The 26114-nt window shown below is 34.9% G+C and overlaps 3 protein-coding genes across 5 annotated transcripts in view; 1 reads left to right on the forward strand and 2 right to left on the reverse strand.

The window, feature by feature from the left end:
* Cad99C (cadherin 99C) overlaps nt 1-1216 on the reverse strand; it is a 186396-nt gene extending 185180 nt beyond the window's left edge. The window contains exon 1 of one of the 2 annotated variants that reach the window (XM_073093915.1): nt 870-1216. The gene's annotated coding sequence lies outside the window, so the exon portion shown is untranslated. The remainder of the gene's footprint in view (nt 1-869) is intronic. The other variant, XM_073093917.1, reaches the window with a different exon arrangement.
* A 1669-nt stretch (nt 1217-2885) lies between these two features.
* Nucleotides 2886-26114, reverse strand: part of Sol1 (CUB domain-containing protein Sol1) — a 423482-nt gene continuing 400253 nt past the window's right edge. Inside the window, exons 11-15 of the mRNA XM_073093921.1 lie at nt 7500-7686; nt 6820-7010; nt 5408-5615; nt 4766-5010; nt 2886-3177 (exon numbers count right to left, since the gene is read on the reverse strand). Of these exons, the coding sequence (XP_072950022.1) occupies nt 3110-3177; nt 4766-5010; nt 5408-5615; nt 6820-7010; nt 7500-7686 (899 nt within the window). The 3' untranslated portion in view covers nt 2886-3109. The remainder of the gene's footprint in view (nt 3178-4765; nt 5011-5407; nt 5616-6819; nt 7011-7499; nt 7687-26114) is intronic.
* Nucleotides 8836-13794, forward strand: DNAlig3 (DNA ligase 3). Of its 2 annotated transcripts, XM_073093919.1 has the most exons (5): nt 8839-9175; nt 9886-10704; nt 11326-11479; nt 11975-12238; nt 12816-13794. In XM_073093919.1, the coding sequence occupies exons 2-5, from the start codon at nt 9991-9993 to the stop codon at nt 13547-13549; spliced, it is 1866 nt and encodes a 621-aa protein (XP_072950020.1). In that variant the 5' UTR covers nt 8839-9175; nt 9886-9990; the 3' UTR covers nt 13550-13794. The 2 variants fall into 2 exon arrangements, with proteins under 2 accessions (XP_072950019.1, XP_072950020.1); XM_073093918.1 differs by having other exon boundaries at nt 8836-10704.

The following is a 26114-nucleotide window of genomic DNA, read 5'->3' on the forward strand; positions in this document are numbered from 1 at the left end:
CATGGTGCCCTGGTACTCGAAACATTATAAATTATAATACTGTTAAAATTATTTGCATATCTGTACGATTATACTTAACGAAGGATTAGAACTTCGTTTGTTTATTTATATTTGAATTCGAATTCTATTTCTTTAAAAAAGGTGCAAAAAGAGCTCTCCTTCAAACCCGGCGATGCATTGGCGACTCCTCTGGTGTTGCAAATCTTCATAGGCGACGTTGACTACTTTCCATCAGTTAGCACGTCAGCTTTATCGTTAGGCTCAAATATAAAAAAAAACCGTATGTTAAAGTGATTTATATATAAGCAACATAATATAAAAACCAAGGTATAAAAATAACTAGGAGACAACTTATTTAGAAATGTATAGGCCCTATTTATTGTCCCCATAAGTAGGTAAATGTACAATTTTGAGCCCTTTCCAAAGGGGTCGCAAGCAAACGTGTCACGTGGTCAATAGCAGGAGACACAAACACCATACACAAGAATAGTATGTATATTTTTACTAAATGCTCAGTTATATTTTATAACCGATATAAAGTATCAGAACCAGGTAAAATGTTCAAAGCAAAAACGTGATAATAAGTTACTCTGTCTGGGGTCGTGACGATTTTCACATATAAATGGATTTTCGGTTCTAAGCAATCGACGGTGTAGAATGTAGTTGTGAAACAATAGCAAAATAATTCATATTTGTACTTTAAAGCTCTTTGAAACTTTTAAGTTCAGTGAGTGAGTCAGTTCGTGACCTAAATTATTGAATGTGCGAATCGGTACGATTCAGTCGATTCATTCCAATAAGACATGATATAGAAAGTTTGATCCACTTCATACAAGATTATAATGTGACAAGCAGGTAAAGGTACTCACTTAGTAAATAGGGTTGTCGAGTCCACCTGCCCACAGTATGGGTGCTGAGCCTGCGTCGGCGTCCCGGTAGGAATGCGACACCTGTGACCACAAACAGGGGGAACACAGCGATCCAAACGAAATTCCAACAAAAACCCTCGTTCTCACAATACAAACACGTTACAACAAACTTATCGTTTACAATCACAATGTATTTGATCGTGAAAAAAGTTCGCGCGTACACCGAACGTCTGTCATTCAGTTAACAACTTCGTAGCGAAGAGAACGGCGACCGAACTCAAACTGACGTCACACGCGTACAACGAAAACAGGCTTCAATCGAGTGGGAGGTGCGAGCGAGATAGACTTATGCGATAGTAACGCCACACCTGTCCACGCAGTGGTTGCAATTAATGCAACTGCAAACCGCTATTGAAGCGAGTAAGCAACATTCGTTTCTCGGATTACGCAAGCTACGCGGTAAAGTTTAACCGGGTGCGGGCAGGAAGAAAATGTCGACGAGAAATTATGCACTTACGAGTGCGACTAATTGAAATTCTTTGTTATGCATACCGTACGTTACTTGTACCTCTTATAATTTTCTTGACAGATAACTGTTATACCGATAGGTAACATTGCAGAAAGTAATCTTACAAAATGTCAGTATTTCACATATATTTCATTACATTATTTCTGTAATATGTACGTACCTTCACGTCCATATGAGAACATTCATGTATTCAATAACTATTGACGTTTAGTATGTGAGCATTATTGTGCAAAAATCATTAAGATGTTGTTATCTGATAAATAAAATATCTATCTGAGATGATAATTGATGTCGTTCTATTAAGAATCACTTCTGCAGAATAATCAAAACAGAGATTTTTACCCGATAAATTGATATTATGTATGTATTTTTCGACGTATCAATATCATTTGTTTATACGTTTTGCTATACTGGATTTAATAATTATTTTCGTCTTTTGTATAAGTTTTATCAGTTTGTATACACATGAGCACATGAGTATGTACCTACCTATACATTTATATAAAACATACATTTTCAAATCGCACTTGACCGCCTTTTTATTCACAGTCATAGGTCAATATCAGCTTAAATATTCTTATACTTCTGTAAGCGCTTAATCGTGAATTGAGCCAATTATTCTCACATTCGTCATTGCGAGAAACCTTACAAATACGTTCTTATACTTAAGTACTTTTTTCGATGTTTCGTCTTCGTCGAATGATCTTTTAATAATTCCGGTAAATATTTCATACTCTATTCAGGTTTTGTGCCTGTATCATTAATTGGATAATTATAGCATTTATTTTGTTTATGTAATAAAAAATACGCCGTTTTATGATGTCAGCCTCGTATTGATTTCCTGAGGCTATTAAGAGTAAATACAAGGGTTAGGCGGTAAGGTCGTTCTAATAAGTCATTTATTACATATGGCCACCAAAACTTACAGCTAAGCAAGAAGACTTTGAAACATGCCTTTTCGTGTGCGTAATGCCTTTTCACTTTATTAAGAGCAAAGATGATGTAAGAGAAGTAAAAACACCAATGTTAAATTATGGTAACATGCAGCAGACTAGCCCCAAATAGCAGGAATTAATCAATTTTGAATCTAGTAAGTCAGTGAGTAAGCTATGTACTACCTTACTATGTACCACCTTACTTTTGAAAACTGCTTTTAAAAGGCGGAAATAAAAGGTATTGCGTTAAACGGGGACCGTGAAATAAACTCGGTAATCATACTATTCTTATTTAAATATTGATATCGAACGGCTGCCGGTACGTGCCGACGTGCTGCCATCTACATGTTTCAAATAGAAGTACCTATCTTTTAATGTTTATTTCATAAAGGAGTTTTGTCACTTAGATACTATGTCTCCTGTAATTACATCGAACACTTTAATAAAATCTAATACATGCAACAAACAATTAATTGGAAATACATATCGAAAATGGTATTTGTAAACACGCGCTACAAATACTTACGAGTATATGAATAAAAAAACTGCATATAAATTTAAATAATTTTACTTATTAATTTATTTATATTACGACGTGCCCGCGTGAATAAACTTTATTGTGTTGTATTGCTTTAGTCGGTACAGAGGAGAACTTAGAATACAATTTTATAGAAAATACTGCGTACCTACATAAATTACGGGTGTATGGCACAAACTATGGTACAAAATGTACAGGATAATTATAGCTATACATAATTAGTCTAGTATCACTTTATTTAATGATATAGCAGGTGATGCAGCTGCGTCGTGATGATAGAAGTCAGGAGCAAGAATCCCAGTAAACCTGAAAAATGGAAAAAAAATATAATTTTAACAAATTGTATTATACATGGATATTGTATAAACCGTACTCAAAGGTAATTGAAAAAAAGACCAGTATGTGATTTGACGCCCGGCAGGTGTGAAATATGAAATTTGTAGTAAAATTTGTTAAACTATGAAAATCTAGATAAAGAGTATAATAAATGAAATCCTAATCCTTTCTTTAACTTCTACATTGATTTTTGTAATAGATGGCGACATCGGCGATATTTATATTCTCAATGCAATTATTAGAGTCCAAACCAAGTAGGTAAAATGTTTAACATACGTTTGACTATAATAAATTTATTGAATTACAATACTAATATGCGACACCAACGGAAATAAACTGATAAACTTATTCAGTTTTTATAACAATTTCATGTGTAGGTATATTAATCGTTTGATATTTAGACACATAAATAGCTAAACCCTCGCAAGATGGCGTGACACGTCGCCGCCAACAGAAAGACTGACACGCTTATCAGATGTTTCATATAAACAATAGGTAATATTCAGAGATTCTACTGCAGCACCGCTACCATGTGTACCACCTAACTGATTCAGTTTTTTCGCCGTAAGAACGGACTATACTTTAAGTGAATTTGGGAATACCCGCAATCAATAGTAATTCGGATCATTTGCAAAATTCTGATGATGAGAATTTTCTATTTTGTCTCTCTATCCAAAATAACGAAGAAGCAGGTACTCGTAAATCATTATTTGTAGAGTTGACGCAATAATAGACGGCTTTCGGTTTCCATCGGCGGAAATGTACTCATACCTATTTAAATTAATTATTATAGGTAGGTTGTAGGTAACCTTAGGTATAATAAAATCTATCACTGTTTTTAAAATATGATATTTATGATTTAAACACACTTACTTCTTAACACAAAATACAAATATAGAATAAAATTTATGATTACCGAATAAAAATCAGTGATACCCGTGTTTATGAGCTCAGCCTTTCAATACCTGGTATCCCCCGAGGCACGAATTCCTGCCGCGTACTTTTCTGATTGTTCAATGTTATTAGTTTCAGAGTTAAGTTAGAAATTAATTGTCACGGTATAAGAAAATACCGTGTAAAACTTAAACTAAGAGTCCTTAAAAAGTATCCACCTAAATCTATCTCATTCTGAGCGGTTTCAAATACGTGGACAGCACTGGAACAGTAATGGACTTATGATGAATCTAATACTGCATTTGCCTGCAAAAAGCAGTGATAGCCTAGTGGTTAAGAAACTCGGTCTCTCGATCGAGGGGTCCGAGGTTTAAATCCCAGGCACGCACCTCTGATTTTTCAAAGTTATGTGCATATTAGAAATTAATTATCACTTGCTAAACGGTGAAGGAAAACAACGTGAGGAAACCTGCATACCTGAGAGATTTATAAAAAAAATCTCAAAGTTATGTGAAGTCTACCAATACGCACTTGGCCGGCGCGGTGGACTATGACCTAATCCTTCTCATTCTGAGAGGAGACCCGTGCCCAGCATTGGGACAGTAATGGGTTGTTGATGAATACTGCATTTTAGTACGTTTTAGTACGTTAATACTATACTTACGCAAAGAATCAGAAGCTTTATCAAATACAGGAGCTCGGTACTCGTCCGTGGACTCCAGGAACTGGTAGATGGCCTTGAAGCCGGTGCCGTCCAGCCTATCATTAGACCTGAAGGTGACCTTGAAGAAGTTCCTCTCCGACTCCACGTGGAACTCCTTCATCTGGCCGCAGTATCTACCATATCTATTGTCTTCAGTCATGTAGTTGGAGAACTCTACGTAGTCACTCGCTGACACCGCTTCGCACCTGAAATGTATCAGTTGGTATCTTTAAACCTTTCTGAGTCTATTTCTACATTCATAGCTAGGGAACCAAACCCAAGACCCTGCACGAAAAGGTTTGAAGGCGGTGGAGCCCTCTATGGTTCAACTTCGGCGGCACCACCGCCACTCCTATTTCTGCCTAATAATAGCAATTTTAAGCGCTGCTGTGTTTTGGATTGAAGGGTGGTAAGAGAGACATACTTATCACAGCCATTCCAACATTGTCCTCAAAGATAACATTGCTTCTGTTGCCAAGATCATATGAGATCAACAGATGAAATGAATGATTCTTTGCAATAAGTAGTATAAAAACCGAAAAACCTTTTTGAAGACTATTGTACTCCCCGGTTAAACACATAATTAAAAAATGTGATACTTACGGCAATACACCTTCAACGTCAAAGTTGGTGAAGTGCAGGTGCACTTTCTCAGTCTGACCCCCGTGGAAAAAGTAGGAACATTCGGTGTCACGAGGATACGGTCCCGGGGAGTTAGGAGAGGCAAAGGTCCCGTTTCGCGCTTCGGTGCTATTGTAGACGAACGCACACGGAAACTCTTTAAGTTGTCTCCCGGTTGTGATGCCGAAATCTGTAATGAGAAAAGAGGTCCTTATAGTTTGGGCAGAGACGACACCATTGACCACACCTTAAGTAATATATAAGTAATGCCTTTTTTGCTGTATTGTGTTTTAAAGGTGTTGTAAGGGATTTAGTACATGTTTATGAAACATGATTACGAAACACCTTGTAGTGGTGGTAGTTGTATTGACATTCAAAAAGTGCTCTGTAAAGAACCTATTTTGAATAAAAAAAAAAATTTAATTTGATTCGATCTATGTGATGGATTATTGGATTCCAGCCTCTTCCTCAGAGTTACTCAGAGGTAACAACGCATCTATGATCGACTTCAGATGGGATTAACTGCCATATTTGGAAATCATATCCACGAGTGACCGTAGCCAATTTTAATCTAGGAGATTATGTTGAACCAAAGAATTAAATGTTATTAAAGGTGGATTAAATAGCTTTGGTCCATCCTTATTTTGTTTTTACAGATTACAGAGTTTATTACAGAAATCTAAGCGAAAAAACACATACTAAGTATGTTTAAAACTTTTAACTAGACATTAATATTTTGCCGACTAAATTTCGTACAGCACGAGATAAAGCTACAATGGAGCAGAAATGCAGAACAAATATTCACAGTGGGAGACTAATTTATCTGATGTGCATAGTTCTGTGCCCGTTTACATATTTCAGGCCTGGCGAATGTCGCATCCCAGTTAATATTCATAGCTAATCCCCGGGAATAATTAGGTTTGTTTGAAGCAAAGTTTACTCGTGTATCCGATATGGTAGGCAATATTGATGTTGAAAGTTTGAAGCCTATGCTAAGTTTGGTTCCTTCCATTAGAGTTAACACCCCGAGAGCACAAATGGCGCTGGTAACTAAGTACAATAATAATTTTGCTTACGTTTGTTTTAGACATTATAATGAATTATATTATTTAACGGTTCCCAGAAGTTCTCACAATATTCAAACGTTCTACATTCGATAATCCGCAAGCAATTTTTTTGTATCTTATCTCAAATCTTGATTTTACGTTCCACAATAATAACGTTGAAATGAAAGTAATAAAACTAAGAACATTCTTACGTCATAACGCGCTAGCATTACGTCTTTTGCGATTTAAAAATCGCTTACAATATTTTAAATTCCCTAGAATGCATCGGTATCAGTCAAAATGCGAGTGATACTAATTGGCCTTAGACATTTAAGATTTAATACTAACCTTCTACGAATGAATATGATATCTTAAATCCTCTCGAATGCCTAGAAGATTGTATCCCTCGGAATTCGAGCATAAGTTTCGGGCCATTCGACATAATCGGCTTGGGAAGATCGGTGCCGCAAAAAATATCCACCTTCTCCATTCTACCGTCAACGTTGACGAAGGCTTGCAGCGAATCTACATTGGTGCAGCTGCAAATAACATAAACGTAATTTTATGATGACATACTAACTATATTATAACTATACTATAACTATAACTATTACATTTTTACATGTTATATTTTTAAAGGTACCCGTAAAGGAAAAAAAAAGATTTTTAACAAGTACTTATTCAGTTTTATTTTTATCCAATTCCACACATGATTCCACATTATAGGTTAGGTACCTATTCCACATTTAGGTTAGGTGTGTGAGAAATTAATAATATGTAATCATATTATTCTTTAATTTTGAACAAAAATACCGTAGCTAGCCTATGCCTGAGAGCTCTTTAAAGAAATTTATAAAGTGTATAAAATCTCTAAATTTGCCCTAGTCTAAATTATTTTTACTTCGAAACGACCAACAACGCGAAAATAAATAATTAGTTATGGTGAGATAAGTATGCTTGAAAATATAAAGAAGTATAAGATACATAAGTTCGCTTAGCAAAGTTAACATGTTGATTATAATACTCACTCTTGCGAGCCATCAGCGGGTTTGTGCAAAAAGAAGTCTTGGAATATTAGTCTAACTCTTTCCTTTCCTCTGCCAAAGAATTCGTAGTGGCAATGTGTATTTGGCGGGTAAGCCAAAGGATAATGGGGCGAAGTAAGAGCGCCGTGCTTTGATCCATCACTGTTGAATTCTTGGTGGCAAGACGAAGCTGAAAAGAAGAAAAATCTTCTATATAATACGAAATTTAAGATTGTGGAATCAATCACTGTTGAACTGTGACGGCACCATATCGCAACACTTGGGTATTTAAGTTTAAAAATCTTTTTTTTTCATAAGAATCGCGTTAACTTCAAATAAGAACTTATCTAATCTTAAAATTTATTACCTACTAATATTTTATCCGAGGTGTAATAAATAATTGTTGTAATATTTCAAACTTAAAACGGCTCTGTTATAGGTGATGTTTTTAACACGCTTTTATTAGCTTATTAAGGAACAGTAAAGAGTATAATTGTGGAAAAAGCGTGGGGTGCTCCATTTATTAGTTTTCGAAAGGCACCCTACACTTTAATCAGAATTAAAAGCGTGTTTTTTAGTTTTTTTAACTATATTTATTTGTTTGAAGGTTTTGGTAAAAGATAATGCTTATACGAGCATTCTTACTTAGTCCTCAGGGATAACAACGCATCAGTAGTCGACTTCCAGTGCGGGCTTCAAATGGGACCATTTGAAAATGACTACACTAAATCCATGAGCGGCAGTAACCACCTAGATATCTCAATTATCTGTTTCGCCACTCTTTAATTTATAAAAAATACTCTAAGTTTAACATAGATATACTGCTAGTATATCTATGAAGTTTAACATAAAAACGAGAATTTAAAAGATTTTTAACAATCGCTTTAGTAGCAGTTCATTTATAAAATTATATAGATATTGATTTTTAAAATATGGTAGTATAGTCCGCACCCATAAATTAACGGAATAGAAATAGAATAGAAACTATTACATAGAAATACTACGTTTTGACATTAACGTTCTTGATGTTAACATTTTGCCTGAATCGGAACGTCTCAGCTATCGCACATGCGCATTCCGTACTGCGTCGTAAAAATCAATCGAGTCGTTTTGATTCTGCAGTAAAACTAAGTCGAAGTGAAGAAAATTATTCTTATTTTGAATTTAAAGAATTAATTTAGCGAGTTTAAAGTATTGTTAAAATAGTGTGTAGTATCTTATGTTCATTATTATGTATTTAAGGATTAGAATAAATTAGTTCACAAATTGGTAATGCCAATGTTAATTCATTTCTCATGCAATAACAAAACGCTGCAAAGTGACAGATATTTGGTTTGTGGCTTTCAACTGTCACAAATTACAGTGTATTTCTATGAAATGTATGAGTAAACAATAATAAAGTATATTTTATACCAAGTAATATTGAAAAAAATATACGTTTAAGTGTATTTATAAAGCGTGATTTCCTATTTTTACAGTTTAGTTTAATCCTGCTTCAAGTTGTGTTTTGTTTCACAAGAAATATTAGTGAATAGTTTTAAAAAAGTGTATACTTATATAAGTGGCAGGACAATAGAAGTACATACACGATAAAGTACAGTTTCAAGTGATGGCAGATTTTACGCCGTTTTACGTTGATAGAGCTAAGGGATCACGTGCCTCTTGTAAAGGATGTAAAGGTAACCTTCCTAGCGGCGAATTGCGCCTCGCTAAAATCGTCGCTAGTCCGTACGGGGAAAATCAACAAATGAAATCATGGTATCATGTAGATTGCTTTATGAATGTGCTATTAAAACAACGCCCCGCAACCAAACGTATCGATTCCATAGATGACATCGGCAACTGGGCTACATTGACGAAAGAAGACCAAAATTTCCTCCTCAAGAAAATTAATGAGCTGGAACAAGTGTATGCCCAGAAAAATGATGGAAAATATACAGCAAAAGTAATTAAGAATGAATCAAATCAATCTAAAATCCAAAATATTCAGAGTTCAAGCAAGGACAACACTGACTTGAGTGTGTCCCCTGTAAAAACTGAGGACAATAAATTTTCAACATTTATAACCCTGTGTAAAAATATAGCCCGTGTAGATGCTTACACAGATAAAACTGCAGTAGTTAATAAGTTTTTTACTAAAGGCTCTAATGGGAACAATTATGAAGGTGATCTAGCACTTTGGTGTAAATTTCTTTTGCCTCAAGTGTCCAAAAGGGTATATAATTTAAAAAGTAGGCAACTTGTGAAGCTGTTCTCTCGAATTTTCAGTACCGATCATGATGATATGTTGACTCATTTAGAACAGGGCAATGTAGCAGACACAATTCAACATTTCTTTACTAAGGCAAAAACATTACAGCCTGCAACAGACAGTACTTTAACTTTACAGGACGTGGATGACTTTCTCCAAGAGCTCTCTAAACTAACAAGAGAAGACGAGCAGATATATCATTTTAAGAAAATAGTCAAATTGTGTACACTTAATGACCTGAAAATGTTGATCAGATTAATCAAAGGAGACTTGAGGATCAACGCTGGTCCCAAACATATACTTGAAGGGGTGCATCCAGATGCATATCAAGTGTTTCAAACATCAAGAGACCTCGACATGGTTTTAAAGAGAGTATTGCCACAAAGTGCAGGAGTGAAACAGAAAGGGGCATCCCTAAACACTGTACAAGCAAAGTTAACTCTAATGACACCAGTTCTTCCGATGCTGGCTGAAGCTTGTAAATCTATAGAAATGGCAATGAAAAAGTGCCCGAACGGTATGTTCTCTGAAATCAAATACGACGGAGAGAGGGTCCAAGTACACAAAAAGGGTGACGAGTTTAAATATTTCTCACGTGCCTTAAAACCAGTGATGCCACATAAAGTCAGCCATTTCAAAGCTTACCTGCCCCAAGCATTTCCTAAAGGCGAAGATATGATCTTGGATGCAGAGGTATTGATGGTTGATGTTAATACTGGTAAACCTTTACCCTTTGGTACTTTAGGGAAACACAAGCAAGCGGAATTTAAAGATGCTCAAGTGTGTTTGTATGTTTTTGACTGTCTGTACTATAATGGTGATGCGTTAATAGACTGGCCTATTAAGAAACGTCGGAGTATATTAAAAGAGAACATGGTTGAAGTCAGGAATCATGTTATGTTTTCTGAACAGGAATTAATCCAGAAACCATCGGATTTGGCGAAAATGATTGCAAAGGTGAGTGTGAAAAATTGTGGTGATATTTATTTATTGCATATTTTTTCAATGATTATATGAACAACAACATATCAGGTTAATATAAAGCTTAAGACTAACATACTCTTACAGGAGGCCTACTGGATACACCACTCATCTCTTATACTAATTGGTAAAGGAGAGCATAGGTTAGTGGCCAATTCTTCATAGGGCAGTGGTATTACACGTGTTAATGACATAGAGTTAATGGTAACATCTTGGACCAGCTGCATGTGACGATCCAATTTCTGTCCTGGTCTGTTATTGTTTATGTTTATAAATCAGTCATTATCTTCACAAGTCATGCGTTTAGTTTTTGGAGTTGAAAATAATTAATTTGAGAAAAGATGTTATTTGGAAATAATTTCTTACTTTTTTTTTTTTATAATATAGAAGTATGAGCAACCTGGCATTCAGACAGCAGTCCATCTGATGGCGGACATTGTTCCCTATGGATATCTGTAATATACCCTAGATAAGATTAAGAGTCCTACCTGTGGTCAGCCACCTTAGCGGACTAAATTGTAATGCCTCTATATGTATAATTGTATAATGTCTGTCTTACCTTATCTGCTTATTTAATATTGACATAACATGTTCCAGGTTCTACAGTTGGGGTTGGAAGGGCTTGTGTTGAAAGACCTGGAGTCTACATACGAGCCTGGTAAAAGACATTGGCTTAAAGTGAAGAAGGATTACTTGTTTGATGGTGCAATGGCAGATACAGCTGACCTTGTTGTACTTGGAGCTTGGTTTGGTAAGTAAACATGTTTGATTCTTCTTTCCATATAGTTTTAATATTATGTTTATTATTAAAGAATTATATACATAAACAAAAACTTTGTAAAAATAATGATACCAAAATTATGAGTAATTAATATAATTATAATATATTTGTTTCAATTGATCTTTAAATCTAGATGCTATCCCATATTATTTATGTGTAATGTTCAAGCTCAGAAATTATTATAATGTCTATGTATTTTATGTAACATGAAGTTGGTTAAAAAGAATATTATATTATAATAACATTGAGACATACATACATATATAAAGAGGGATCTATTTTTATGGTCTTTTTATGGCATGGTATTAATAAATTTAACAGTAAGTATGCTTATCATTTAAATGAAAGTAACTAAGTAAGTTTTAATCTCCAGGGTGACAAAAGTTACATCTGGGAATACAAATAAAATTGTTTTTTAAATTGTACACAATTTTAATATATATCCTTATTTCTATAAATTTACAGGATCAGGCAAAAAAGGCGGGATGATGTCTGTATTTTTGATGGGTTGTTTGGACACATCAAGAAATCGATGGGTTGCAGTGACCAAGGTACATACAGGTCACGATGACAGTACTCTAGAAAGGTTGCAAAAGGAATTAGCACCACTCATGATCAAGATATCCCAGGATCAAACGAAAACTCCTCTCTGGTTGGATTGTAACAAGGGCTTAATTCCAGATTTTGTTGCCAAGGACCCCAAGAAACAACCTGTTTGGGAAATCACTGGTGAGTGTTTTTATATTGGTTTGATTTGTTTTTCTTTCTAGATAAGCTATCATTTATATTAAGGGCGTAGTTACCGCCGTATGAGCCGTATTAATGATACAGGGCGCCCTTATCATGTGTATTTATCAGCTAAAAAAATACGTAGTCAGGACCGTGTAATGTATAAGGATATGTGAAATGTATAAGTATGTAAATGAAAAAAAGGACGCCAGATTGAAATTTAAGGAACCCCCAACAAAGTCTGATACAGGGCCCCATTTTAAAGCATGCTACGCCACTGATTTCTTCTTATTTCTATATAGATTTATTATTATTCTTATGTAGACAAATATGTATGATATTTTTAATATAATACAAACAAAGTAATCTAATAAATTTCTAATATCATATTGTATATATTACGCGTACAATATGACCTTTGTTTACTGTACTTAAGTCATTTTATACACATATTATTATAATATGTATGCCTATGAAAAAATAAATCCCATTTAGAATATAAAGACAATTTGGAGTCCTTTTTTGATTCGCGCAAAGCATTGGTATACTTAAAAATATTTATTATGTCTGTTTTCAGGAACTGAGTTGACGAAGTCCAATCTACATATAGCAGATGGCGTGTCTGTTAGATTCCCTAGAGTGACAAGGATACGCGACGACAAGGACTGGAAAACGGCTACAAATTTTGAAGAACTTAAACAGTTGTATAAAACGTCCAAGGAGAAGACTGATGTATCGCTTCTCACTAAAATTGCGGCTACAGCAAATGACGATGCACCATCAATGAAGGTACCGAAGAACAGTCCGGTTAAACGAAAAATAGATACCTATTTTACCCCAAAAGATCCAAAGGAAGAGAAAAATGATAGGAAGAAAAGAAAAACTGGAGATTTAAATGCTTCTACTTCATCGGATTCAAACAGTGCATGCAGTACAAGTACCATAAGTTACGATGATATTGATGCCACTGATGACCAGAATGATATATTGCCTGAAAATCCATTACCTGATGTTTTTAAAGATAAGCGATTAGGTTTTCATCCAGATTTTATTAGCTTTCCAGAATTTGAAAGAAGGCATTTCGAAAGGCATTGGATAGCATATGGTGGTATTGTTGTGAAATCAATAAAACGCATGAATGTTGATTATTTAGTTCACAGAGACAATGAAATTGAATTTAAGCAGATGATGAAATTGAAAAAATGTTTACCATCAAGCGTTAAGCATGTTACAAAGAGTTGGTTGATAAAGTGCATAAATGAAGTGAAACTTTGTGATACTACGAACTATACAGTTTTGCTACAGCCATGAATACATAGTGTTTTTAAATGTTAAATGTACTAACCTAATGGTTCAGAGTTGGCAGAGTCGAATAATATGTTATTAATAATGAAGTTTGTATGTATTATGTTACTTAAAAATTAAGTTTATATTTACAATGATGTATTTAACTGGTTTTATATGTTGTCGATTAACTATCTGATTTTGATTATGCGTATTTTAGTTCCATATTATGTGGTATGAGAATAAAATGCTTACGAAAATTAACTATTAAAGGGAGTTTTTTTGTAACTAAAAAAATATTATTTTTATTTTTTTTTTATAATATAAGAGTAGCAGACGAGCATGCAGTCCACCTGATGGTAAGTGGCTACTGCCGCCCATGGACATCTGTAATCAACCCCAGATAGGATTAGATATTCCTACCTGAGGTCGGCCACAGATGCGCCGCTACCCCTGAGGACTAAGCTGGAACGCCTCGGAAAAGTCTGTCTCCCTTACCACACCCTTCAAACCGGAACACAGCAGCGCATAACACTGCTGTTATTAGGTAGAAGTAGGTGTGGCGGTGGTGCCGCCGGAGTCGAACCACAAAGGGTTCTACCACCTTTAAATTATCATTACACCACAAAAATTTAACACACCATACCATAATTATGTATTTTTTATATGTGAAGACTGGTGGAGATAAATAAGTATTTGTGGTCGCATAGCGTCGTGAACACCAGATGGTGTGGGAGGAGCGATAACTGCTCTCCCAGGGCAGAGCCCGATCGGGGCATCGCGCTTGGAGGACTCCGGTTGCGTTCCGTCGGAGATCCCGGAGTTCTTCAACAAGCGTTGAGGACGGCCACCGGGGGGGTTTTAGTGCGGTAAAAATCCCACATAACCCGGCGTCGCTCCTACGTCGTCGGTTACCTTTTGAAGGTTTCCCCCTCGTCAAGGAAAAAAAATGGTTTAATGTCTGGGTAGCGCCCCTGTCCTAAGAGTTGATTACAGATATCCATACCGCAGTTCCTACTAAACATTAGAATAATTGGAATGAAAAATGTTCCCACATTTTTTTATAATATAGGAGTAACAGACGAGCCACCTGGTGGTACATATGTGGCTACTTCCGCCTATGGATTTTTTTTATAATGTATGAGTAGCAGACAAGCATGCAGTCCATCTGATGGTAAGTGGCTACTGCCGCCCATAGACATCTGTAATCAACCCGAGATAGAATTAGATATTCCTACCTGAGGTCGGTCACAAATTTGTCGCTACCCTTGAGGACTAAGCTGGAACGCCTCGGAAAAGTCTTTCCTCCATTACCTCACCCTTCAAAACGGAACACAGCAGCGCTTATCACTGCTGCAGCTGTCCCTATATTAATTTACTCTCCTTCGACACCTCTACCCGAACAATTTAATGAAATTTGCATTCAGCCGTTCAGGTAATCGAAAATGTAATTGGTGCGAACAATACAGGTTCCTACGGTAGTATGGTTATCGCAAAAATCTGTAAGCGAATTCAATTTTCCAAGTTTTTATGAGTGTAGAGAATATTACACCGTAGTCGAATATCGGTGCACCGAATATGTACCTACCTACAATAAAGGCATATCATGCACTAATATTATAAGCTAGGGATTTTTGTTACATTACTTAGGTAAAAAGGAATTTCGGAAGCCAAAACTTTTTGTACCTATTGGTGTTTTTGTAGTTTCTACCTATAGGTCCTATAGGTCTTTAGAAGGCAACACCTTCTATTTGTCTTAATAAATTGTAATTTGGGTATATTATTTTGATAATAGATATTGCGTTATTTTAAATTTCACTAAAATATTTTTATTCAGATAAATGTAGTGTATCTAACAGTGAAATGGAAACGGATTATATAATTATGAGTCTGAAATCATTTATTATTATGGATATCAAATTAAACACGATGATAACTTAAATGATAAGTGAACACGTGATCAACTTGATTTTTAGGACTTGGCTAGATACATCATAGATTAGTATGAGATACATATTAAATTGCCTCGTCCAATTAGAATTGACGTCATATCACCACTCATGCCTACACTAAGTGTAGGCATGAGTGGTGATATGACGTCAAACTATAAGTCTTATAGTAACAAGAAATGAAGTATCTTTTATCTTGTAAATGGTGTGTACTGTGTAAATATTAGTATTGAGTTCGCACTCCGCATTATATAATTTCGCCACTATAATAGAACTATACGCGTGGAGAAATCCACATGATACGCACGGTTTTCAATTTTTTTACATTTACAGTTTTAATATAGCGTACGTCAGTAGGTAAGTGTACTTTAATCATAAAGTCCTATCCAAATTTTAAAATCATTCAGGCGGACGCGAGCGATGTTTCCAAAGAGTAGCACTAGTCAACAATACACAATTTTGGTAGAAATACGTGCCAGAAAAACGCTAGTATAAAACCGTATCTGAACATTGTTTAGGTCGCTATGAACTTGAATTTTTAACGGCACAGGAAGTGCGGTGTCACAGGAGACCGACAAATATGCCGCGTGTCCGTATTGCCGTACTGGAAACGCCTGCAAGCGTATCGTGTTGCCGATTTAAATTTTAAACTCAGCTTCATACTGTAGTTCGGTAGGTGTGTAAAAACATATTAATTATTAACACGCCCGCTGGCTTTCACAAACAGCTAAGCCGAACACGGTTCAGATATTATAAACTAAAGCTTCGGACAAAAATTAAATGGAGTTTGTTGCGACGTAATATTTATATACACACGCCACACGTAAATAAGTTATTAATTTATGAAACACACGTTAAATTCGAAATAAATTTATTAAAACTGATTTTTGTTATATGTTACCAACCTCCAATCCTTAATGATAGAGTGGGTGAGTAATAATTATCCCTAAAAGGTAAATAAGTCTTACTTACCTTAACTTTGTGGAATAAGTCATATTGAGTTACAAAAATAACGACCTTAAAAAAGTTCATGTAGGTACATTTTTTTAATATGCCTTCAAACAGTAGCGTAAGAACTACTTACCTACTATAGGACTGTAAGTCACAGTAGCATATAAAAGGGTACGATATTCTATTGAAATATAAGCAGAGATATAGACGAATATTTGCAACGAACTAAACAAAAAAAAACATTTTTTTTTCAGTGCGCTGTAGTAAATAGTCTATTGAAATGAAAATTCTATCAGCTATAGTTTTATTTCAGCTTTATAGCGTCGAGGAGCACTCCATCCGTGGCCGAAGGCAAATATCTCGGGGTTGGGTTTCAAATATTTATAAAAGAATCCGGTTCACGTCTTGCGAATACGACTGCAGTGTATTTTAAGCTATCCAAGTAGGCGTTTTAGGTAGATTTAGTTGGACACCTATCTTATTTCCTACATTTAGGTTGGTACTTATTTAAAATACAAAAAGGAACATTTCCTAGCCAAAATTTCTATTCTACCTGAATAATTATTTTCTATAACATAGCCTTGGGTAGTTAGTTACTTATTATAATGCATAAATATACTTTAATGATAGTGAGGATGAGAACTATATTGGCTCACAAGGCTTTAATTAGTTTTCAATAATAGCAATTCATTTGTAACTGAGTTCAGATTAGATAGGACTAGAAAAGTTGTAGGATCGAGTAGGTTCGACCGGCGAGTTAGGGGTTTGAAGGTGGTAGAACCTTTTGCGGTTCGACTCCGGCGGCACCACCGCCACACCTATTTCTGCCTAATAACAGCAGTGTTAGGCGCTGTTGTGTTCTGGTTTGAAGGGTGTGGTCATGGAGAGTTCTTGATTTTTTTGTAGAAGGGTACGAATGCCGGCTGATTTACATATGAGGAGACTATCTTAGTTCTTCAGGGGAGGCAACACGTCTATATCGACATATGTTAATAGCATATATATATAATATGTAGATATTGCTTAATAATATATGATTGCACGATGTCAGTATAAATCTTCCCGTACCTATATCTTAAGGATCTGGCGGTAGACAGAATTATAAAGCGTCAATTTGAAATTCATGCAAATTAATCTAAATTTTTAATCAAGTTTTGTATATTTGCGTTGACATTTAGGTACCTACTGCATAATGTAAGTGTCAGATGTAATTTTTGCGCAAGGCAATGTAGGTACTAATGTAATTTGCAAAGGAATTGTTAAGTAGCTTCTAAAATACATTAATATTTATGAATTTGTTTCTTCATATAATTGTACCGAAAAGAAGCTTAATTAGTGGACATTTCTACCTTATACCTCTTGTGTTCTGGTTTGAAAGCCGAGGTAGGTATTCTAATTTAGCAATCAGGAGACCAACGCACCTATGATCCGTTTTTAAGAAGTGCATCACTTCCTTTAATCACTACTTTGCGTATTTCATTCTTCTTGGCGTTTACCTACGTGCTATGACTAGTTTATAAAATTTAATGTTTGTAAACTAACCAGATAATGACTTTTAGTTGTCCATTCTGCTGCCGCTGCATAACCGCACTTTTGCTGTTATTCCACTGGGAAATCATCACATCAAGATTACAGAGTTGTTTTGTTCAAAGACCTAAATGCGGTTTTTGTGTGCAGTTGTTCGTATCGTAAAGGAAATATAGGTCACAGACCGTGAAATTCGCCACTGAATATTTTCAGTATCTTTTTACAAGGGAAATCAAGAGCGTTGTGTAATCATTGAGAATTTTTAACTAAGAAAAAATTACATAATATTACAAGAAGACAAAATAAACTTAATATTTTTGTTTCTAACTTATTAGGCACCTCATTAGTATGCTTAACGAGTTCATTTAATAAAAGTGTATGAAAAAGTTAAGTAAATACCTAACTTCAGGTGCATGAATATGTATGGGTAAAGATTGAAGAATGCGCATTGGAGTATTGTGGTGAATTATGCTCCAGAGCTCTTTCTTTAGTCCATAGCTTTAGTCAGAAGAACTCTTGACCACTTGACGTAAGGATGACTGCAGCCTTATGGCCACTTAAAGTTTATTCCCTTAATATTTTATAATTGAGGTATTTAATATTAATTTGTAACCTATTTAAATTTAGGTATTAATAATATACTTAGGTAGGTACAAATTATTTAAACTTTAGGGGTAAAAACTAAAGGAATGAAATTAAAATCCTAATATTTACTTATAATAGGTAGTTACATTCATAATAATTAATAAACAAACAAGTGTTATACCTTAATTGGCTGTTGTCATACGGTGATAAGTTTTCCATTTAGTGATTGGATATAACTAGCAAATAATTGTATAGACAACGGTTTAATAAAAACGAAAACCGTTAAACAAAGTACGTATGCATTCTCAGTAGGAACAGTCGAAAGATTACTGCAATCACCGTTACAAAACCAGTGGTTGTCAACGTTTTCAGTTACAAACGTTGGTCGTTAGTTAGTTATTCAAGCGCGTCCCACCGCCAGTTAATTAGGCGTGTGGCTCGCAATTTTAAATTGGATTACGCGCGCCATCGCTCGACCATAGTTGAAATGTTAGTTTGCTTAAAAAATCTGTTAATCGCCATCTCTTTTTAATAAATTATTACAGTCAAAGACTATTACAGTTCCATAAAAACAATTGTTTTCATATCATGAATCTAGAACGTTTTAGTAATTTCATGCAAAAAATAAATAAAATGAAAACATTTTTGTTAAAATTTTTAAACATTTTCGTTTTCTTATTTTTGCACTTTGCGGCATTTAAGTTCTAGCATTAAATTATATTTAAGGTTGCAAGAATATAAACATAGTTTTTTTTAGTGCATTAATGTATGTATCGTTCAACAATCAACAAATCTGATAAAAGATCAACCTTTTAAAATGATCGACCAATGGCCGTGAAAGCTTTCTCTTTACGAGTATACGTTAACTATAATCCAATCTGCGTTAAAGGCATTCACCGCCTTTCAACTAATTGTTTTAATAACGCGACCGGCTCGCCAAGCGCCTCTTTTTAACCAACTTTGTAAATTGAATTAATCTTGCACGTCGCTTTACCAGAATATGTTTTGTAAAACAAGCTTTGGCGAGCGCTACCTACTGCTCTCTGCATGTTAGGTTTATAAAAAAATAATTAAATACATAGTATTTATAAAAAATATTTGAGACAACTTATAACGAAACATATAAGTCACATACAGTATTAAGGATGTATATTTATTAATGTAGTAGGTATAGGGTGCGAATATTTGTATAGGATGGGAATCGAATCCACAACTTCTTTCTTAACAGTCAGGCTCAGTAACCACTGGACGATGAGGTCAGTCTAAATGTACAGGGTCTTATAGCACACCAAAAAAACATTAATTTTAAAATCCTATCATAAATAAAAATATAGGTCTTATTTCGATTTTTAACATAATAAAATTTTCAGAAGCGAAGAATATTATAATTTTAACAGAATAAAGTTCATAAAATATTACGGATTTTATTAAAGATTCTCACTATATTTTATGGAAAAATTCAAAGGAGTGAAGACCTTTGAATTCGGTTTATACGAGTAACTCTCTTGCAACTGTGGTTCCCACGTTTCTTGCGAGCGACGTTTAATGAGACCGCAGGACTACATTTCTTGTGTAAATGATTAGACAAACGTGCTTGCAGTCCACTAACATGTTAGTTGTACAGCATCAGGATCATTTTAACTTATAATGCATATAAAAAAGTTTTAAGTATTTATGAAAGTCAGGTAAATCAGATCTCTCGAATGGGTGCTAATAAGCTTACATTGAAAGAGAAAAACGATTTCATCATATTGATTTTGAAATGCAAGTTAAAAGCATAATTAAATCAAGTGAATATTCCAGTGTTTATTAAATAATTTACTCTCCCGTATTCCATTCTTAGCCTGGCACACCGGATTGGTCTTTTCTCTGTCTAGGTATACTTTTATCAAGGAATCTTAGCGTCAACGTTATGAACACGACGCGTCATCTTTAGCAGCTTTTCATGGTGGATATGTCGCCTAAATTTTTTATTCATAAAATTAAATTCCTACCTGAGGTCCGCCACAGATCCACCGCTGCTTCTAAGAGCTAAGCTGGAACGCCTCGAGTAAATATGTCCCTCATCACACCCTTCAAACCAGAACACAGCAGCGCTATACCTACATTGCTGTTATAAGGCAGAATATAAGGTTTATTTTAACAGTATTTAAGCATGAGTATAATTTGTCTGAGTACGAATTTACTTTAACAGTAAATAATTTAATGTAATAATACTAAGTTTCTCGACATCCATCGGGTCAAGTGGACTCGCTCTGTTCGATTTGCATAAGCTCTGTTTTTCTATGCAAGTTGGAGTTCAGTACCTAAAGTGTTCTAATAATTCAGCTCCACTGAAGTAAAAAAACAAGGACCATTTCAGTATTACCTTCTTGAATTTTTATTCCAGCGAGGCTTTCGGGCATTGAGTTAGAATTTTTTACGAACGTACATCAATTTTAATGAGCAGACCACTTCTAGTATTATTATTTTTAGAAAAAAAAACAATAATAGTACTTAGTAGCAGAAAGGTAGTAGATACCTACGGTTTTATTTTTTTCATTATATTGAAGTAGCAAACGAGCGAGCAGATATCCAACGAATGGTAGTGCCTATATACCCATGGACATCTAAATGTGGTTGTAATTTTTTCGTACTGAGCTTGATGTATTGGTGACTCGAACTGCGTGTGCGAAATTATCGCCACCTTTACAATGTAGATCTATTTTGTGCACAGATAGCTGATGTTTATGAGTCTACCTAGACATGACATAGATTTTGAATTTGCTATGTAATATTTACTTCATCGATCGGATAAAACAACTGTAAATTCTTTTTCACCAGGATTAAATTCTTACACGGTAGGCTTTAGCTGACAAATGACTAATGACATTCTTCGTAAAGTCGGACCGAAACAGAGTCCGTAAATAATCCCGAGTAGGAAATATGCGAAATTTCGAACGAAACTACGACTTTCCTCCATTTGGAGTACCTACAAGTCCTAACTTATGTGGATATGGTATATAGAAGTGTAGTGTACTCACGTTGCATAAGTACACCTACGTTTTACGAACAGTACCCTTAGTATGAGTTTTTATGTTTTTACAAAAGTTACTGTTTTTATATTTGTTTACGTATTTGTCCAATCAGCGCCCCTAGCGGACTGTATCAGAACTGATTGGAAATGTATGGGAAATACTTAAACAAATGTAAAAACAGTCATTTTTGAGCAGTAAAAACTCCTACTAAGCAGTACTCTTAGTAGGAGTTTTTAGTTTGTAGTACGTATATATTAGTGTATTATTTTTATTCTGTTAGGTTTCACGTATGTCTGATACTAGGAGCTTAGGAGAAAACTTACCTGCAAAATCTGTTATAATGGAATCGGATTCATTGTAATCCACATGTCACAATATTATTTATATATAGTCGTGATATTTTTTAAGGCGGCAGCTGTATATAGAAAACCTATTTTTATTTACAGAGCCGTAATGTCTTATTCTTTCTTTTGAACTGATTACAATTTTACAACACAGTCTGTTAGTATGTGACTCCCACGTAAGGGCGAACGGCATATATAATGAAAAGGAATAATAGTCATACTACACATATTATTGAAATAAATGGTAATAATATAATAGGAATTATTAAGTATATAAAAACATAAAGCATCTTCCTAGATCAGCTGTTTGAAGTCAGAATATCGCGTATATATAACCCGCGTGGCGCAAAGTTCACTACGTCGGAATTAAGAAGGTTCCGAATTCGATCCACAGCCTAGCTGATATCTATTTGTAGCTGTCTGGTATTCCGTTTCGATGGAGGGGCGTGGATCCTTTCTGACTTACAAAGAGACCATCTTAGTACTCAAGCAACGCATCTGTGTTCGGATTTAGGTAGAACTAAGGGTATATGGAATTAATTGGATGTTGCTGGGTGGCACATGCCATTTACTATTAGGTGTACCTACTGTATGCTTGTTTCCTACTTCAATATTATAAATAAAATAAAACCTAAATATCGAATTTTCCTCTCTGTTCTGGGTCTGGCTATTTGTGTAGTCGCCTTTGTGTGGAAGTATAGAAATAATCATTTACTAGCATATATTTTTTCCAACGTCGCGTATATTCGTATTAGTCTTATTGAATTGTAGAAACTGCGAAAATACAGTAGATATCGAGTGTATTGGAATCCGCACGTTATTTACGGCCCTTCGAGCAGTCGGCAGCACTGTATTGCACATTGAAATTCTGAAGTTTATTTACTAGCTTGCAATATTTTTTCTTTATTTATGTACGCTTGGCTTAATATGAGCTAGTCTGTTATTGCATTCTAGACCAGGCAAAAATATTTTCGACAAAATTACTGATGCATCGATCTCTAATGATGGTTTAACTATTTTTGGTTCCAGTGTGACTTAGACACATTTAGTTCAATTTTAAAACTCTTTGACTATTGACGATTCTATGGGCTTAATAAAGATTTGTGTGAGTTTGGCACCGAATTGCGGCTCAACGGATCTCGTTCATGTGCTTTGAATATTTGAACCAGCTCTGAACCGTAACATCGCCTTTCTGTAGAGCCGAAGTTGGATTGCCTTATATAATCTTACTCATGTATATGATCGCTCTCCGATACATATTATAATTCTCCCCACTATTAAACCAACCACAATAAGGTTTTGAAAGTATGACGTGGCAGACAAACTCATCTTTATCCGTACAATATTTTGAAAGATACGGCTCGTGTTTTTGCGGCTGTCTTATGGTAGATATAAATACCTACTATATTTATTACTAGCTGACCCGGCAAACGTGGCGATGCACGATAAATAAAAAAATTTTAAGGGTGAACAACCCTTATCACTTAGGGGTATAAAAATTGTTAGTAGCCGATTCTCAGACCTACTGAATATGCATATAAAATTTGGTGAAAATTGATAAAGCCGTTTCGGAGGAGTACGGTAACTAACATTGTGACACAAGAATTTTATATATAAGATTATTATAGGAGACTGTCTGTCACGATACGCGTTTCACATCATGTATTTGCGTAATTGAATCCTAAAGCTATGTACTGATTTAGGGCAGAAATAGCCTACTCCACCAGATCATCGTCCTGACCTAAAAACGATGGGGAAAGCCTCATTTTATTCAAGTCTTCAAATTTTTTAGCATTTAATGCAGACAAAAGTTGAAAATGTTGAAATATGCGATAGTTAAGCTTCACTTTAGACGTCGTTTAGTTTGAAAAGACTCTCGACGGTCAAGTTTTAACGATATTCTGAAATGGGATGGTTAAATCGACTTCAGTTTGAGTAAGTTTTATGTTTTAAAATATTAACCTCGTTTTAACTTTATACTCGTTTTATGTTAAGGTATTGTAATGTTAATGCTGTAGAATCATATGTGCCATTACTCGTAAAAGCGATCGTTTGTATAAAAGGTTTTTATAATAAAGTTCGCCTTTTGTTTATTATCAATCCAGTATTATCCCACTGCTGGGCATGGGTCTCTCTGTCTAGCTGTGCTGGGCATGCTTGTCTTTTCATAGTGAAATATATAGCTTTAGATCTCGAAGGTAATTAAGTGCGGATTGATAGACTTTATATATCTTAGACTTTATAGCTCTTTAGCTAGGTTTCCTTACCATGTTTTTCATCATTAAAGTAAGCTATAATATATTTAGAATATTAAATGTCTCGCAAAAATCAAAAGTATGCAATTGTAATTACAATCTCGGACCCAGCATGAGAGAACGAATTTCAAACCACTAAGCTTTCACATGATGTTAAGCTACAGTAAGTACGGGTGGAAACCTGCGGTCGGTCACCAATGTGTTGTTAGCTCTGAACGGCAATACCGAACACGAGTGGTTGTGTACAAATGCAACTTTAATCTTTAATACCGAACAGTAGCTTACGTACTCTTGTTATATGTATGAACGAAAGTGGCTGTGCGACTCTCTCAGATTAAATATAATACTGCCACATGAACAGAGAGTTAAATAGTACCACTTTACGGTAAAGTTTAGTGCACAGCACTGTTTTTAAAGGCATTGCTATTTAGGAACGTCTATCGATTACAAATAGGCGTGGATGGAGACTTTTTTCCTAAAAAGTTTTACCTAAAAAGTAAAAATGAAATGTACTAGAAATCATTCAAAGCATTGTTATAAAGTAGAAAAAGTTCTGCCGATATAGTCAAAACATGAATAGTTTCTGTAGTCGTGTAAACCTAAAAGAAAACTAAAATTACGAAGAGATTTAAAGATTTCAAACTCTTGAACTTTGCACTGAAGATCGTGGAATATATTTCAAGTTTTCAATTAAGTCATCCAACTGAATTGCATCAACTCAACCTAAATATTATTCATAGAACAGAAGCCATTATTATCTATACATAACACGTGTGTACCGTTGTTTCAATGGAATGTATGTGCATCTGTAATCTACTGAGCAACGGCACAGGCATTGTCATCTTAATGGAATAGAATAGTCTGTTTACTTCCCAGAAATGTAGTTAATCCTTATTGCATACAATATGTGTACGTATCTACTCTGTTACCGTTGATAGATTAAGGCTGTTTACATGTATGTCGGGCAATCAACGACCACGCTGCTGCATTCTGACTTTTGTGGGAATTTCAGAATATTAATATATAAAGATCGAATGAAAACGTTAAGACTTAACGATGAACTATTGTAGAATTAACTAACCGTGATTTGTGAACCGAAATACGGGTTTGTGGTATCTATGGGTATGTATATGGTGGTGTATATTTTATTATAATTGTTATTTTATGTATCATCATATATTTGACTGTTGCAAAGTGGATTCTATCCCAACTTTATAACACGGCGGAACGTCTAATATTATTGACTAGTAAATTGTATACAAACACTCTTACTAAATGCAACTATGTAAATATGTATGATATAAAAGTACCAGTATTCAATAAGAATTGCCTAGAATTATTCCCTTGCGGTATCTTTGCCATGCCTTTTATCCCTTAAAGTTGGACTGTTGATTTATATCACGTTGCAAGGGAGGCTAACCGCTATTCACCAAGACTAGCAAGTTACCTGTAATTGTTTTTAGGTAGGGCTATTTTTCAATTTTTGTAATAAATATACTTTTTAAGAATAAATTTAGGAACTGATAATGGATGTTGATAGACAGTAGGTAATGCTCAAATATTATTACTTGTACTTTGAATATTTATACAAGAAACAGAGGTCCCAACACAATTAATTATTCAGTGCTGACTATGACTATGAATTTAAACTATATTATATTCTAGGTAGTCTATGTTCATACTGAGATTGAGATTAAAGCCAGTATTAATCACATAAAATATTCATACTAATATCGGCTTGAAATAATATGTGAAGATTGAATATGCCTCAATGGAGTCCCTATGGAACACATGTAATCTAGCCACAAACTCGAGCCATACAAATCGGCGCATCCCTCCCGTGCACAATGTTACCAAACGAGCTTTAAGCACGTTCGTGACAACTTTACGTAAGTTTTCCCGTTCCTCAAAATAAGTTTCTTTTGACTGTTTCCACACCGAACTTGGTTACAAATTGTGGTTTG

This window comes from Epargyreus clarus, unplaced genomic scaffold (genome assembly GCF_041222505.1).
Source record: "Epargyreus clarus isolate Ecla_fem2 unplaced genomic scaffold, WU_Ecla_fem_2.2 ptg000005l, whole genome shotgun sequence".
Taxonomy (NCBI): Eukaryota; Metazoa; Arthropoda; class Insecta; order Lepidoptera; family Hesperiidae; genus Epargyreus; species Epargyreus clarus.